General features: G+C 44.4%; 1 protein-coding gene across 1 annotated transcript in view; it reads left to right on the top strand.

Moving 5' to 3' along the window:
* The window catches only part of LOC109883970 (ras-related protein Rab-6B), a 157666-nt gene that overhangs the window by 80477 nt on the left and 59508 nt on the right, over nt 1-17681 (top strand). The window contains exons 4-5 of the mRNA XM_031838181.1: nt 976-1081; nt 2863-2974. Of these exons, the coding sequence (XP_031694041.1) occupies nt 976-1081; nt 2863-2974 (218 nt within the window). The remainder of the gene's footprint in view (nt 1-975; nt 1082-2862; nt 2975-17681) is intronic.

Raw genomic sequence — 17681 nt, 5'->3', positions numbered from 1 at the left:
GTAAATGTATTCAATGTAACGTGTGTATGTCTGTCTGCGCTGAATCTTGGCACGTATTTTACATACCCTGACATTGAGACGGTGTCAATGGGGATACAGGGGCGTGAGTTTATGTTAATATACTTTGTGTTGGTACTACTTTGTGTGTGTGTGTGTGTGTGTGTGTGTGTGTGTGTGTGTGTGTGTGTGTGTGTGTGTGTGTGTGTGTGTGTGTGTGTGTGTGTGTGTGGGTGTGTACAATATATGCGTTCCAGTGATGTACAATACGCCAGTGTGGACATGGTGAGTAATCTGACAGTGTTCAGCTGTGTCTCTCTGATCCCCAGGTGTGTCTCTGATCCCCAGGTGTGTCTCTCTGATCCCCAGGTGTGTCTCTGATCCCCAGGTGTGTCTCTCTGATCCCCAGGTGTCTCTCTGATCCCCAGGTGTGTCTCTGATCCCCAGGTGTCTCTCTGATCCCCAGGTGTGTCTCTGATCCCCAGGTGTGTCTCTCTGACCCCCAGGTGTCTCTCTGATCCCCAGGTGTCTCTCTGATCCCCAGGTGTCTCTCTGATCCCCAGGTGTGTCTCTGATCCCCAGGTGTGTCTCTCTGATCCCCAGGTGTCTCTCTGATCCCCAGGTGTGTCTCTCTGATCCCCAGGTGTCTCTCTGATCCCCAGGTGTCTCTCTGATCCCCAGGTGTGTCTCTGATCCCCAGGTGTGTCTCTCTGATCCCCAGGTGTGTCTCTCTGATCCCCAGATGTGTCTCTGATCCCCAGGTGTCTCTCTGATCCCCAGGTGTGTCTCTCTGATCCCCAGGTGTCTCTCTGATCCCCAGGTGTGTCTCTCTGATTCCCAGGTGTGTCTCTCTGATCCCCAGGTGTCTTTCTGATCCCCAGGTGTGTCTCTGATCCCCAGGTGTCTCTCTGATCCCCAGGTGTCTCTCTGATCCCCAGGTGTCTCTCTGATCCCCAGGTGTGTCTCTCTGATCCCCAGGTGAGGTTGCAGCTGTGGGACACGGCAGGACAGGAGCGCTTCAGGAGCCTCATACCCTCCTACATACGAGATTCTACTGTGGCTGTGGTGGTTTATGATATTACAAGTGAGTGGGGATCACTCGCACGTACACACGGCTCCCTAACATGGCTCCGTTCATGGCTACCTTCATGGCTCCCTAACATGGCACCCTAACATGGCTCCCTTCATGGCTCCCTAACATGGCTGCCTAACATGGCTCCCTTTCATGGCTCCCTTCATGGCTCCCTTCATGGCTCCCTAACATGGCTCCCTAACATGACTCCTTAGCATGGCTCCCTAACATGGCTCCCTAACATGGCTCCCTAACATGGCTCCCTTCATGGCTCCCTTCATGGCTCCCTTCATGGCTCCCTAACATGGCTCCCTAACACGGCTCCCTTCATGGCTCCCTTCATGGCTCCCTTTCATGGCTCCCTTCATGGCTCCCTAACATGGCTCCCTAACATGGCTCCCTTCCTGGCTCCCTAACATGGTTCCGTAACATGGCTCCCTAACATGGCTCCCTAACACGGCTCCCTAACACGGCTCCCTAACACGGCTCCCTTCATGGCTCCCTTCATGGCTCCCTTCATGGCTCCCTAACATGGCTCCCTAACATGGTTCCCTTCATGGCTCCCTAACATGGTTCCCTTCATGGCTCCCTAACATGGCTCCCTAACATGGCTCCCTAACAAGGCTCCCTTCTTGGCTCCCTTTCATGGCTCCCTTCTTGGCTCCCTTCTTGGCTCCCTTTCATGGCTCCCTAACATGGCTCCCCAACATGGCTCCCTTTCATGGCTCCCTAACATGGCTCCCTAACATGGCTCCCTTTCATGGCTCCCTTCATGGCTCCCTTCATGGCTCCCTAAAATGGCTCCCTAACATGGCTCCCTTCATGGCTCCCTTCCTGGCTCCCTTCATGGCTCCCTAACATGGCTCCCTAACATGGTTCCCTTACATGGCTCCCTAACATGGCTCCCTAACATGGCTCCCTTCATGGTTCTCTAACCTGGCTCCCTTCATGGCTCCCTAAAATGGCTCCCTAACATGGCTCCCTAACATGGCTCCCTAACATGGCTCCCTTTCATTGCTCCCTTCTTGGCTCCCTAACATGGCTCCCTAACATGGCTCCCTAACATGCCTCCCTAACATGGCTCCCTTCATGGCTCCTTAACATGGCTCCCTAACATGGCTCCCTAACATGGCTCCCTTCCTGGCTCCCTAACATGGTTCCGTTACATGGCTCCCTAACATGGCTCCCTAACATGGCTCCCTTCCTGGCTCCCTAACATGGTTCCGTTACATGGTGGCAGGTAGCCTTGTGGTTCGAGCTTTAGACCAGTAACCAAAAGGTTGCTGGATTGAGTCCCGGAGCTGACGAGGTAAAAATCTGCCGTTCTGCCCCTGAACAAGGCAGTTAACCCACTGTTCCCCTGTAGGCCGTCGTTGTAAATAAGAAATTGTTCTTAACTGACTTGCCTAGTTAAATAAAGGTTACATTTAAATCCCTGAAGGCTGTTTTTAAGTTTTCACCTTGAAGCGAACGAGCAGTGGGTGTTTCTTGTCAAGTCCCTTTAATATGGTACGACCTTTGAACCCAGGAACACACAGTCCTGCGTTCTGAATGGGAATGGGGGTGTGTCAAGGTCAATATGAATGGATTGATAGGAATATTACCAAACCCACATAGAAATTGTCTTAACATTTTGATCATCTTATATCTGAGAATAATATGCAAATTCAATTAGTGAATATTTAAGTTATACAGTGTATGCACAACCATTCTTTGTCAACAGGCACGTTTAAACAATATCTGATATTTCAATCCACTTGAAATACTATTTTACTTCTGCTATTCCTCCACAGATGTGAACTCCTTCCAGCAAACGTCCAAATGGATCGACGACGTCAGAACAGAGAGAGGGAGTGATGTCATTATCATGCTGGTCGGCAACAAAACAGACTTGGGAGATAAGAGGTGTGTGTGGCGTTCCGTTCAGTCTGTAGCAGCCAGGAGCCTCTTGCATTTCATGCTGTGTTCAGAAGCGCAGGGGTCTTATTTATGGACCAGGGCGGAGACGAGGCTTTTTACTTAGTGTGTTTCATGCTTCAGCCACATTTAATTAAACATGAGACGTAGAGTAGTATTGCCTCGGGTTAGTCCGTCTCACTGCCTTTCGATGTCCCCTCAGCATCCCGTCCAACGACACCACTGCCAGGTAGAGGCGCTGTCACAGCCGTGCTAAACCACCACAAACAAATCCTACATCTCTATTTTTTTTAATGGTATTTTATATACATTTAAATCATTTATCAGACACACTTATCCAGAGCGATTTACAGTAGTGAATGCATTTTTTTTCCTTCTATCTTTCCGTACTGGTCTCCCTGTGGGAATTGAACCCATAACCTTGGCGTTGCAAGAGCCGTGCTCTACCAACTGAGCCACACGAGACCAAATGGCTCTCTATTCCCTTTACAGTGCACTACATTTGACCAGAGGCCTATGGGTACAGTAAAGCACTATAAAGGGAATAAGGTGTTATTTGGGACGTGGACAGAACCCAACTTCACAGTGATGGTCAGCACCTTTAAGCCAGATGCGGTAATAATACCTTTTACAGGGTCGTTAACATGGCAGGCAGAGCTGGCGGAGGATAGGTTAGGATACACCTCTGCTTCTGCTGTAGCCGATATTCCCACCGGCATGCTCACATCTCAAAGCCAGAGGCTAAATCCCCAAAAGAACCCGATTACTTACACAGTGCACTACTTTTGACCAAAACCCGGTCGAAAGTAGTGCACTAGATAGGGAATAGGGTGCCATTTGGAATGCTCACCGGTGTCTAATTGATCTAGGGAAGGCAGATAAAGTGCTGTGCAAGGCAGTTTCCTGAGTTAGACTGACTGGATCAGTCAATTAACATTCAAGGAAGGCGGCCATTACGGCAGATAAAAGCTATGGGACAGGGTTTAGAGAAGGCTGTAGGACAGGGTTTAGATCAGGCTGTAGGACAGGGTTTAGATCAGGCTGTAGGACAGGGATTAGATCCGGCTGTAGGACAGGGATTAGATCAAGCTGTAGGACCGGGATTAGATCAGGCTGTAGGACAGGGATTAGATCAGGCTGTAGGACCGGGATTAGATCAGGCTGTAGGACAGGGTTTAGATCAGGCTGTAGGACAGGGATTAGATCAGGCTGTAGGACAGGGTTTAGATCAGGCTGTAGGACAGGGTTTAGATCAGGCTGTAGGACAGGGATCAGGCTGTAGAACATGAGAGATCAGGCTGTAGGAATTAGAGAAGGCTGTAGGACAGGGTTTAGATCAGGCTGTAGGACCGGGATTAGATCAGGCTGTAGGACAGGGATTAGAGAAGGCTGTAGGACAGGGATTAGATCAGGCTGTAGGACCGGGATTAGATCCGGCTGTAGGACAGGGATCAGGCTGTAGGACAAGAGAGAAGAGAGATCAGGCTGTAGGAATTAGAGAAGGCTGTAGGACAGGGTTTAGATCAGGCTGTAGGACAGGGATTAGAGAAGGCTGTAGGGCAGGGTTTAGATCAAGCTGTAGGACAGGGTTTAGATCAGGCTGTAGGACGGGGATTATATCAAGCTGTAGGTCAGGGGTTAGATCAGGCTGTAGGACCGGGATCAGGCTGTAGGACATGAGAGATCAGGCTGTAGAAATTAGAGAAGGCTGTAGGACAGGGTTTAGATCAGGCTGTAGGACAGGGTTTAGAGAAGGCTGTAGGGGAGGGTTTAGATCAGGCTGTAGGACAGGGATTAGATCAGGCTGTAGGACAGGGTTTAGATCAGGCTGTAGGACAGGGTTTAGATCAGGCTGTAGGACAGGGTTTAGATCAGGCTGTAGGACAGGGTTTAGATCAGGCTGTAGGACAGGGTTTAGATCAGGCTGTAGGACAGGGTTTAGATCAGGCTGTAGGACAGGGATTAGATCCGGCTGTAGGACAGGGATTAGATCAGGCTGTAGGACCGGGATTAGATCAGGCTGTAGGACAGGGATTAGATCAGGCTGTAGGACCGGGATTAGATCAGGCTGTAGGACAGGGTTTAGATCAGGCTGTAGGACAGGGATTAGATCAGGCTGTAGGACAGGGTTTAGATCAGGCTGTAGGACAGGGTTTAGATCAGGCTGTAGGACAGGGATCAGGCTGTAGAACATGAGAGATCAGGCTGTAGGAATTAGAGAAGGCTGTAGGACAGGGTTTAGATCAGGCTGTAGGACCGGGATTAGATCAGGCTGTAGGACAGGGATTAGAGAAGGCTGTAGGACAGGGATTAGATCAGGCTGTAGGACCGGGATTAGATCCGGTTGTAGGACAGGGATCAGGCTGTAGGACAAGAGAGAAGAGAGATCAGGCTGTAGGAATTAGAGAAGGCTGTAGGACAGGGTTTAGATCAGGCTGTAGGACAGGGATTAGAGAAGGCTGTAGGGCAGGGTTTAGATCAGGCTGTAGGACAGGGTTTAGATCAGGCTGTAGGACGGGGATTATATCAAGCTGTAGGTCAGGGGTTAGATCAGGCTGTAGGACCGGGATTAGATCAGGCTGTAGGACCGGGATCAGGCTGTAGGACATGAGAGATCAGGCTGTAGAAATTAGAGAAGGCTGTAGGACAGGGTTTAGATCAGGCTGTAGGACAGGGTTTAGAGAAGGCTGTAGGGGAGGGTTTAGATCAGGCTGTAGGACAGGGATTAGATCAGGCTGTAGGACAGGGTTTAGATCAGGCTGTAGGGCAGGGATTAGAGAAGGCTGTAGGACAGGATTTAGATCAGGCTGTAGGACAGGGATTAGATCAAGCTGTAGGACAGGGATTAGATCAGGCTGTAGGACAGGGACTAGATCAGGCTGTAGGACAGGGACTAGATCAGGCTGTAGGACAGGGACTAGATCAGGCTGTAGGACAGGGTTTAGATCAGGCTATGGGACAGGGATTAGAGCAGGCTGTAGGACAGGGATTAGAGCCGGCTGTAGGACAGGGACTAGAGCAGGCTGTAGGACAGGGACTAGATCAGGCTATGGGACAGGGATTAGAGCAGGCTGTAGGACAGGGATTAGAGCAGGCTGTAGGACAGGGACTAGATCAGGCTATGGGACAGGGATTAGAGCAGGCTGTAGGACAGGGTTTGAGCAGGCTGTAGGACAGGGATTAGAGCAGTGTGTGTTAAGACAGGGCTGTCTTGTAGACATGGTGCAGTGTGTTAAGGCTGTCTTGTATATATGGTGCAGTGTGTTAAGGCAGGGCTGTCTTGTAGACATGGTGCAGTGTGTTAAGACAGGGCTGTCTTGTATACATGGTGCAGTGTGTTAAGACAGGGCTGTCTTGTAGACATGGTGCAGTGTGTTAAGACAGGGCTGTCTTGTAGACATGGTGCAGTGTGTTAAGACAGGGCTGTCTTGTAGACATGGTGCAGTGTGTTAAGGCAGGGCTGTCTTGTAGACATGGTGCAGTGTGTTAAGGCAGGGCTGTCTTGTAGACATGGTGCAGTGTGTTAAGGCAGGGCTGTCTTGTAGACATGGTGCAGTGTGTTAAGACAGGGCTGTCTTGTAGACATGGTGCAGTGTGTTAAGGCTGGTGTGTAGACATGGTGCAGTGTGTTAAGACAGGGCTGTCTTGTAGACATGGTGCAGTGTGTTAAGACAGGGCTGTCTTGTAGACATGGTGCAGTGTGTTAAAACAGGGCAGTCTTGTAGACATGGGGCAGTGTGTTAAGACAGAGCTGTCTTGTAGACATGGGGCAGTGTGTTAAGACAGAGCTGTCTTGTAGACATGGGGCAGTGTGTTAAGACAGAGCTGTCTTGTAGACATGGTGCAGTGTGTTAAGACAGAGCTGTCTTGTAGACATGGTGCAGTGTGTTAAGACAGAGCTGTCTTGTAGACATGGGGCAGTGTGTTAAGACAGAGCTGTCTTGTAGACATGGGGCAGTGTGTTAAGACAGAGCTGTCTTCTAGACATGGTGCAGTGTGTTAAGACAGAGCTGTCTTGTAGACATGGTGCAGTGTGTTAAGACAGGGCTGTCTTGTAGACATGGTGCAGTGTGTTAAGACAGAGCTGTCTTGTAGACATGGTGCAGTGTGTTAAGACAGAGCTGTCTTGTAGACATGGGGCAGTGTGTTAAGACAGAGCTGTCTTGTAGACATGGGGCAGTGTGTTAAGACAGAGCTGTCTTGTAGACATGGGGCAGTGTGTTAAGACAGAGCTGTCTTGTAGACATGGTGCAGTGTGTTAAGACAGAGCTGTCTTGTAGACATGGGGCAGTGTGTTAAGACAGAGCTGTCTTGTAGACATGGGGCAGTGTGTTAAGACAGAGCTGTCTTGTAGACATGGTGCAGTGTGTTAAGGATATTTTGGTATTTGTTTCATTTCTCCATTGTTTACATGGTCCCAAAATGGTCCCAAAATATTTTGTTAAACCTAACCTTAACCCATGATCTTAACCTTTTTAGCTAACCCTTCCCTAACTCTAATCGTAACCCTTTAACCTATAACTATAACTTAACCCTAACCCCTAGCCTAGCTAACGTTAGGCAGCTAGTCTTCTCCACGCTGCTAGGTCCTAATAATGTCTCAGCCTTCTCCACAACCACACTGCTAGGACCTAATAATGTCTCAGTCTTATCCACAACCACACTGCTAGGACCTAATACTGTCTCAGCCTTCTCCACACTGCTAGGACCTAATGCTGTCTCAGCCTTCTCCACACTGCTAGGACCTAATACTGTCTCAGCCTTCTCTACACTGCTAGGACCTAATACTGTCTCAGCCTTCTCCACACTGCTAGGACCTAATACTGTCTCAGCCTTCTCCACACTGCTAGGACCTAATAATGTCTCAGCCTTCTCCACACTGCTAGGACCTAATACTGTCTCAGCCTTCTCCACACTGCTAGGACCTAATACTGTCTCAGCCTTCTCCACACTGCTAGGACCTAATACTGTCTCAGCCTTCTCCACACTGCTAGGACCTAATAATCTCTCAGCCTTCTCCACAACCACACTGCTAGGTCCTACTAATGTCTCAGCCTTCTCCACATTGCTAGGACCTAATACTGTCTCAGCCTTCTCCACTCTGCTAGGACCTAATACTGTCTCAGCCTTCTCCACACTGCTAGGACCTAATACTGTCTCAGCCTTCTCCACACTGCTAGGACCTAATACTGTCTCAGCCTTCTCCACTCTGCTAGGACCTAATACTGTCTCAGCCTTCTCCACACTGCTAGGACCTAATACTGTCTCAGCCTTCTCCACACTGCTAGGACCTAATACTGTCTCAGCCTTTTCCACTCTGCTAGGACCTAATAATGTCTCACCCTTCTCCACAACCACACTGCTAGGACCTAATGCTGTCTCAGCCTTCTCCACACTGCTAGGACCTAATACTGTCTCAGCCTTCTCCACACTGCTAGGACCTAATAATGTCTCAGTTTACTAGGCTGTGTGGACGTGTACATTTGCCTACATGTAAATTAGGGCTACTACGTTTTATTAGCGTTTTTATGATCATTATCTATCCTACCTTGTGTATACATGTGTAACAAAGTGTAAATGACCTAGTCTGGTTCACATAGTGTCCAAAAGAGGGTACTGCTACTCCAGGAATCCACTGAGGTGAAGCATCCTCCTGGCTTCACTACTTCTGAAGCCCATGCTGTAAAATACACTCAATCTGATCATGCTTTCCTGTCAGTTCAGGTCTGTGTCAGCAAGTATCCCCCACAAATGGCATGTTAACGAAGACATAAACCTGTGACGATATAATCGAGGACCAGCAGTGTTTTCTCCTTCAAAATGGACTAGTCTAGGATACTATTCATGAGTTTGTCTGGGATCTCTGGGACTCCCAATCTGGTTGTTGTTAGAGACAGATTAGAGTCTGTCTCTGCCCTGATAGAGGGCTGATGGGATATCCTTCCCCAGCAGAAATCTGCCTGTCCTGATGGAGGGTTGATGGGATATCTTTTATCAGCAGAGAGCTGCCTGTGCTTCCAGGACTGGTGTGGGTGTCCAGGAAGCAGCTTGTTACAATGTGTTACAATTCTTCTTCTTCTTCTTCTTCTCCTCTATATGCAGGGGACCTGACAAGCTAAGGTAAGCCTACAGTGCATTCAGACCCCTTTACTTTTTCCACATTGTTACGTTACAGCCTTATTCTAAAATATATATTTTTCTTTCTACACACAATACCCCATAATGACAAAGCAAAAACTGTTTTTTATACATTTTAGAAAATGTATAATAAAAAATACAAAACTGAAATATCACATTTCCATAAGTATTCAGACCCTTTACTTTGTGGATTCACCTTTGGCAGCGATTACAGCCTTGAGTCTTCTTGGGTATGATGTTACAAGCTTGGCACACCTGTATTTGGGGAGTTTCTCCCATTCTTCTCTGCAGATCCTCTCAAGCTCTGTCAGGTTGGATGGGAAGCGTTGCTGCACAGCTATTTTCAAGTCTCTCCAGAGATGTTCGATCGTGTTCAAGTCCGGGCTCTGGCTGGGCCACTCAAAGACATTCAGAGACTTGTGCCGAAGGGACTCCTTCGTTGTTTTGGCTGTGTGCTTAGGGTTGTTGTCCTGTTGGAACAATCGCCCCCAGTCTGAGGTCCTGAGTGCTCTGAAGCAGGTTTTCATCAAAGATCTCTCTGTACTTTGCTCCGGTCATCTTTGCCTCGATCCTGACTAGTCTCCCAGTCCCTGCCGCTGAAAAACATCCCCACAGCATGATGCTGCCAACACCGTGCTTCACCGTAGGGATGGTGCCAGGTTTTCTCCAGATGTGATGCTTGGCATTCAGGCCTAAGAGTTCAATCTTGGTTTCCTCAGACCAGAGAATCTTGTTTCTCATGGTCTGAGAATCTTTAGGTTCCTTTTGGCAAACTCAAAGTGGGCCTTCATGTGCCTTTTACTTAGGAGTGGTTTCCGTCTGGCCACTCTACCATAATAGCCTGATTGGTGGAGTGCTGCAGAGATGGTTTTCCTTCTGGAATGTTGTCCCATCTCAACAGAGGAACTCTGGAGCTCTGTCAGAGTGACCATTGGGTTCTTGCACACCTCCCTGACCAAGGCCCTTCTCACCCGATTACTCAGTTTGGTAGGTTGGCCAGCTCTAGGAAGAGTCTTGGTGGTTCCAAACTTAGGGACCTTCAATTCTGTAGACATTTTTTGGTACCCTTCCCCATACCTGTGCCTCGACACAATCCTGTCTCTGAGCTCTACGTACAATTCCTTCTGACATGCACTGTCAACTGTGGGACCTTATATAGACACGTGTGTGCCTTTCTAAATCATGTCCAATCAATTTAATTTACCAAAGGTGGACTCTGATCAAATTGTAGAAACATCTCAAGGATGATCAATGGAAACAGGATGCACCTGAGCTCAATTTAGAGTCTCATAGCAAATACTTATGTCTGAATACTTATGTAAAAGGAGTATTTCAGTTTTTTATTTGTAATAAATTTGCAAAGAAAACTGTTTTCGCTTTGTCATTGTGGGGTATTGTGTGTAGATTGCTGAAGATGCACGTTAGAATAATGCTGTAGCTTAATACAAAATGTGGAAAAAGTCAAGGCATCAGAATACCTTCCGAAGGCACTGTACGGTCTGATGATGAATATAGAATGCTGAGACCCGGAGGTATTGTACAGTCATGTGTCTAGAGATAGCACCACTGTCAGGGGGTAGTATACTGTTATACTGTCAGGGGGTAGTATACTGTTATACTGTCAGGGGGTAGTATACTGTTATACTGTCAGGTGGTAGTATACTGTCGGGTGGTAGTATACTGTTATACTGTCAGGTGGTAGTATACTGTTATACTGTCAGGGGGTAGTATACTGTTATACTGTCAGGTGGTAGTATACTGTCGGGTGGTAGTATACTGTTATACTGTCAGGTGGTAGTATACTGTTATACTGTCAGGTGGTAGTATACTGTTATACTGTCAGGTGGTAGTATACTGTCGGGTGGTAGTATACTGTTATACTGTAAATACTGTCAGGTGGTAGTATACTGTTATACTGTAAATACTGTCGGGTGGTAGTATACTGTTATACTGTCAGGTGGTAGTATACTGTTATACTGTCAGGTGGTAGTATACTGTTATACTGTCAGGTGGTAGTATACTGTTATACTGTAAATACTGTCAGGTGGTAGTATACTGTTATACTGTAAAATACTGTCAGGTGATGGTTTATTGTAAATACTGTCAGGTGGCAGTATACTGTTATACTGTAAATACTGTCAAGGTGGTAGTATACTGTAAATACTGTCATGTGGTAGTATACTGTAAATACTGTCAGGTTGTAGTATACTGTAAATACTGTCAGGTGGTAGTATACTGTAAATACTGTCAGGTGGCAGTATACTGTAAATACTGTCAAGGTGGTAGTATACTGTAAATACTGTCATGCGGTAGTATACTGTAAATACTGTCAGGTGGTAGTATACTGTTATACTGTAAATACTGTCAAGGTGGTAGTATACTGTAAATACTGTCATGTGGTAGTATACTGTTATACGGTAAATACTGTCAGGTGGTAGTATACTGTAAATACTGTCATGTGGTAGTATACTGTAAATACTGTCAGGTGGTAGTATACTGTAAATACTGCCAGGTGGTAGTATACTGTAAATACTGGCAGGTGGTAGTATACTGTAAATACTGGCAGGTGGTAGTATACTGTTATACTGTAAATACTGTCAGGTGATAGTATGCTGTTATACTGTAAATACTGTCAATGTGCTAGTATACTGTAAATACTGTCAGGTGGTAGTATACTGTCAGGTGGTAGTATACTGTAAATACTGTCAGGCGGTAGTGTACTATAAATACTGTCAGGTGGTAGTATACTGTAAATACTGTCAGGTGGTAGTATACTGTCAGGTGGTAGTATACTGTAAATACTGTCAGGTGGTAGTATACTGTTATACTGTAAATACTGTCAAGGTGGTAGTATACTGTAAATACTGTCAGGCGGCAGTATACTGTTATACTGTAAATACTGTCAAGGTGGTAGTATACTGTTATACTGTAAATACTGTCAGGTGGTAGTATTCTGTAAATACTGTCAGGTGGTAGTATACTGTTATACTGTAAATAGTGTCAGGTGGTAGTATACTGTAAATACTGTCAGGCGCCAGTATACTGTTATACTGTAAATACTGTCAAGGTGGTAGTATACTGTTATACTGTAAATACTGTCAGGTGGTAGTATTCTGTTCATACTGTCAGGTGGTAGTATACTGTAAATAGTGTCAGGTGGTAGTATACTGTTATACTGTAAATACTGTCAGGTAGTAGTATTCTGTAAATACTGTCAGGTGGTAGTATACTGTTATACTGTAAATACTCTCATGTGGTAGTATACTGTAAATACTGTCAGGTGGTAGTATACTGTAAATACTGTCATGGGGTAGTATACTGTTATACAGTAAATACTGTCAGGTGGTAGTATACTGTTATACTGTAAATACTGTCAAGGTGGTAGTATACTGTAAATACTGTCAGGTGGTAGTATACTGTAAATATGGTCAGGTGGCAGTATACTGTTATACTGTAAATACTGTCAAGGTGGTAGTATACTGTAAATACTGTCAGGTGGTAGTATACTGTAAATACTGTCAGGTGGTAGTATACTGTTATACTGTAAATACTGTCATGTGGTAGTATACTGTTATACTGTAAATACTGTCAGGGGATAGTATACTGTTATACTGTAAATACTGTCAGGTGGTAGTATACTGTTATACTGTAAATACTGTCAGGTGGTAGTATTCTGTTCATACTGTCAGGTGGTAGTATACTGTAAATAGTGTCAGGTGGTAGTATACTGTTATACTGTAAATACTGTCAGGTGGTAGTATGCTGTAAATACTGTCAGGTGGTAGTATACTGTTATACTGTAAATACTCTCATGTGGTAGTATACTGTAAATACTGTCAGGTGGTAGTATACTGTAAATACTGTCATGGGGCAGTATACTGTTATACAGTAAATACTGTCAGGTGGTAGTATACTGTTATACTGTAAATACTGTCAAGGTGGTAGTATACTGTAAATACTGTCATGTGGTAGTATACTGTAAATACTGTCAGGTGGTAGTATACTGTAAATACTGTCAGGTGGTAGTATACTGTAAATACTGTCAGGTGGTAGTATACTGTAAATACTGTGAGGTGGTAGTATACTGTTATACTGTAAATACTGTCACGTGGTAGTATGCTGTTATACTGTAAATACTGTCAATGTGCTAGTATACTGTAAATACTGTCAGGTGGTAGTATACTGTCAGGTGATAGTATACTGTAAATACTGTCAGGTGGTAGTATACTGTAAATACTGTCAGGTGGTAGTATACTGTAAATACTGTCAGGTGGTAGTATACTGTCAGGTGGTAGTATACTGTAAATACTGTCAGGTGGTAGTATACTGTTATACTGTAAATACTGTCAAGGTGGTAGTATACTGTAAATACTGTCAGGCGGCAGTATACTGTTATACTGTAAATACTGTCAAGGTGGTAGTATACTGTTATACTGTAAATACTGTCAGGTGGTAGTATTCTGTAAATACTGTCAGGTGGTAGTATACTGTTATACTGTAAATACTGTCAGGTGGTAGTACACTGTAAATACTGTCAGGCGGCAGTATACTGTTATACTGTAAATACTGTCAGGTGGTAGTATTCTGTTCATACTGTCAGGTCGTAGTATACTGTTATACTGTAAATACTGTCAGGTGGTAGTATTCTGTTCATACTGTCAGGTGGTAGTATACTGTAAATAGTGTCAGGTGGTAGTATACTGTTATACTGTAAATACTGTCAGGTAGTAGTATTCTGTAAATACTGTCAGGTGGTAGTATACTGTTATACTGTAAATACTCTCATGTGGTAGTATACTGTAAATACTGTCAGGTGGTAGTATACTGTAAATACTGTCATGGGGTAGTATACTGTTATACAGTAAATACTGTCAGGTGGTAGTATACTGTTATACTGTAAATACTGTCAAGGTGGTAGTATACTGTAAATACTGTCAGGTGGTAGTATACTGTAAATACTGTCAGGTGGTAGTATACTGTTATACTGTAAATACTGTCATGTGGTAGTATACTGTTATACTGTAAATACTGTCAGGGGATAGTATACTGTTATACTGTAAATACTGTCAGGTTGTAGTATACTGTTATACTGTAAATACTGTCAGGTGGTAGTATTCTGTTCATCCTGTCAGGTGGTAGTATACTGTAAATAGTGTCAGGTGGTAGTATACTGTTATACTGTAAATACTGTCAGGTGGTAGTATTCTGTAAATACTGTCAGGTGGTAGTATACTGTTATACTGTAAATACTCTCATGTGGTAGTATACTGTAAATACTGTCAGGTGGTAGTATACTGTAAATACTGTCATGGGGTAGTATACTGTTATACAGTAAATACTGTCAGGTGGTAGAATACTGTTATACTGTAAATACTGTCATGGTGGTAGTATACTGTAAATACTGTCAGGTGGTAGTATACTGTAAATACTGTCAGGTGGCAGTATACTGTTATACTGTAAATACTGTCAAGGTGGTAGTATACTGTAAATACTGTCATGTGGTAGTATACTGTAAATACTGTCAGGTGGTAGTATACTGTAAATACTGTCATGGGGTAGTATACTGTTATACTGTAAATACTGTCCGGTGGTAGTATACTGTAAATACTGTCAGGTGGTAGTATACTGTTATACTGTAAATACTCTCATGTGGTAGTATACTGTAAATACTGTCAGGTGGTAGTATACTGTAAATACTGTCAGGTGGTAGTATACTGTTATACTGTAAATACTGTCATGTGGTAGTATACTGTTATACTGTAAATACTGTCAGGGGATAGTATACTGTTATACTGTAAATACTGTCAGGTGGTAGTATACTGTTATACTGTAAATACTGTCAGGTGGTAGTATTCTGTAAATACTGTCAGGTGGTAGTATACTGTTATACTGTAAATACTGTCAGGTGGTAGTATTCTGTTCATACTGTCAGGTGGTAGTATACTGTAAATAGGGTCAGGTGGTAGTATACTGTTATACTGTAAATACTGTCAGGTGGTAGTATACTGTAAATAGGGTCAGGTGGTAGTATACTGTTATACTGTAAATACTGTCAGGTGGTAGTATACTGTAAATACTGTCAGGTGGTAGTATACTGTTATACTGTAAATACTGTCAGGGGATAGTATACTGTTATACTGTAAATACTTTCATGTCGTAGTATACTGTAAATACTGTCAGTTGGTAGTATACTGTAAATAGTGTCAGGTGGTAGTATACTGTTATACTGTAAATACTGTCAGGTGGTAGTATTCTGTAAATACTGTCATGTGGTAGTATACTGTTATACTGTAAATACTGTCATGTGGTAGTATACTGTAAATACTGTCAGGTGGTAGTATACTGTAAATACTGTCAGGTGGTAGTATACTGTAAATACTGTCAGGTGATAGTATACTGTTATACTGTAAATACCGCTGTGTGGTAGTATACTTGTTACGGTTTTCTAGTGGTGATGAATGAGAGTCGGACCAAACTGCAGCGTGTCGATTGCGATCCATGTTTAATCAAACAAAGAAACACGAACTTACAAAAAACAATAAACGAAACAGCCTATCTGGTGCAAACTAACAGAGTGTACACATAGGACACTAAGGACAATCACCCACCACAAACTCAAAGAATATGGCTGCCTAAATATGGTTCCCAATCAGAGACAACGATAAGCACCTGCCTCTGATTGAGAACCACTCCAGACAGCCATAGACTTTGCTAGACAACCCACTAAGCTACAATCCCAATACCACCACCAAAACCCCAAGACAAACACACCACAATTACAAAAACCCCATGCCACACCCTGGCCTGACCAAATACATAAAGATAAACACAAAATACTTTGACCAGGGCGTGACAATACTGTTATACTGTAAATACTGTCATGTGGTAGTATACTGTAAATACTGTCAGGTGGTAGTATACTGTAAATACTGTCATGTGGTAGTATACTGTAAATACTGTCATGTGGTGGTATACTGTTAATACTGTCATGTGGTAGTATACTGTAAATACTGTCATGTGGTAGTATACTGTAAATACTGTCATGTGGTAGTATACTGTTAATACTGTCATGTGGTAGTATACTGTAAATACTGTCAGGTGGTAGTATACTGTAAATACTGTCAGGTGGTAGTACACTGTTATCTTGTAAATACTGTCAGGTGGTAGTATACTGTCACTTGGTAGTATACTGTAAATACTGGCAGGGGTAGTATACTGTAAATACTGTCAGGTGGTAGTATACTGTTATACTGTAAATACTGTCAGGGGTTAGTATTCTGTAAATACTGTCAGGTGGTAGTATTCTGTAAATACTGTCAGGGGTTAGTATTCTGTAAATACTGTCAGGTGGTAGTATACTGTTATACTGTAAATACTGTCAGGGGTTAGTATTCTGTAAATACTGCTCCAGAGTTGTGGTGGTTCTGGGGTTCACTTCTTACTGAAGATGTTTTTCTCATTTTATTCAGTCTATTCATCAGACACATATCTAGGGCAGCATTTCTCCCTCATGTGTTTCTTAAAGCTGACACTTTGTTTCTCCTCACCTTTTAATTGTACTGTTTGTTTGAAGTTATATTTTTACTTTGGCTGGCCGCTCTGTGACTGTAACACAGTTGGTTTAGCTACCAGGCTGGTCTGGGCTGGCCGCTCTGTGACTGTAACACAGTTAGTTTAGCTACCAGGCCGGTCAGGGCTGGCCGCTCTGTGACTGTAACACAGTTGGTTTAGCTACCAGTCTGGTCTGGGCTGGCCGGTCTGTGACTGTAACACAGTTGGTTTAGCTACCAGGCCAGTCTGGGCTGGCCGGTCTGTGACTGTAACACAGTTAGTTTAGCTACCAGGCCGGTCTGGGCTGGCCGGTCTGTGACTGTAACACAGTTAGTTTAGCTACCAGGCCAGTCTGGGCTGGCCGGTCTGTGACTGTAACACAGTTAGTTTAGCTACCAGGCCGGTCTGGGCTGGCCGGTCTGTGACTGTAACACAGTTCAAATCAAATGTTATTGGTCACGTACACTTATCAGATGTTATTGCGGGTGTAGTGAAATGCTTGTGTTTCTAGCTCCAACAGTGCAGTAATATCTAACAATTCACAACAATACACAGAAATCGAAAAGGAAATTAATGAAATTGTGAAATATATAAATATTAGGATGAGCAATGTCGGAGTGGCATTGACTAAAATACCGTATATACATATGAAATGAGAAAAACCGTATGTAAACATTGTTAAAGTGACCGGTGTTCCATGTTTATGTATATAGGGCAGCAGCCTCTAAGGTGCAGGGTTGAGTAACCGGGTGGAAGCCGGCTAGCGATGGCTATTTAACAGTCTGATGGCCTTGAGATAGAAGATGTTTTTCAGTCTCTCGGTCCCAGCTTTGATGCACCTGTACTGACCTCGCCTTCTGGATGATAGCAGGGTGAACAGGCAGTGGCTCGGGTGGTTGATGTCCTTGATGGTCTTCTTGACCTTCCTGTAACATCAGGTGGTGTAGGTGTCCTAGAGGGCAGGCGGTGTGACCCCGGTGATGCGTTGGGCAGACCTCACTACCCT

Source organism: Oncorhynchus kisutch, linkage group LG13, assembly GCF_002021735.2.
Source record: "Oncorhynchus kisutch isolate 150728-3 linkage group LG13, Okis_V2, whole genome shotgun sequence".
Taxonomy (NCBI): Eukaryota; Metazoa; Chordata; class Actinopteri; order Salmoniformes; family Salmonidae; genus Oncorhynchus; species Oncorhynchus kisutch.
This window is presented reverse-complemented; position numbering and strand designations above follow the sequence as displayed.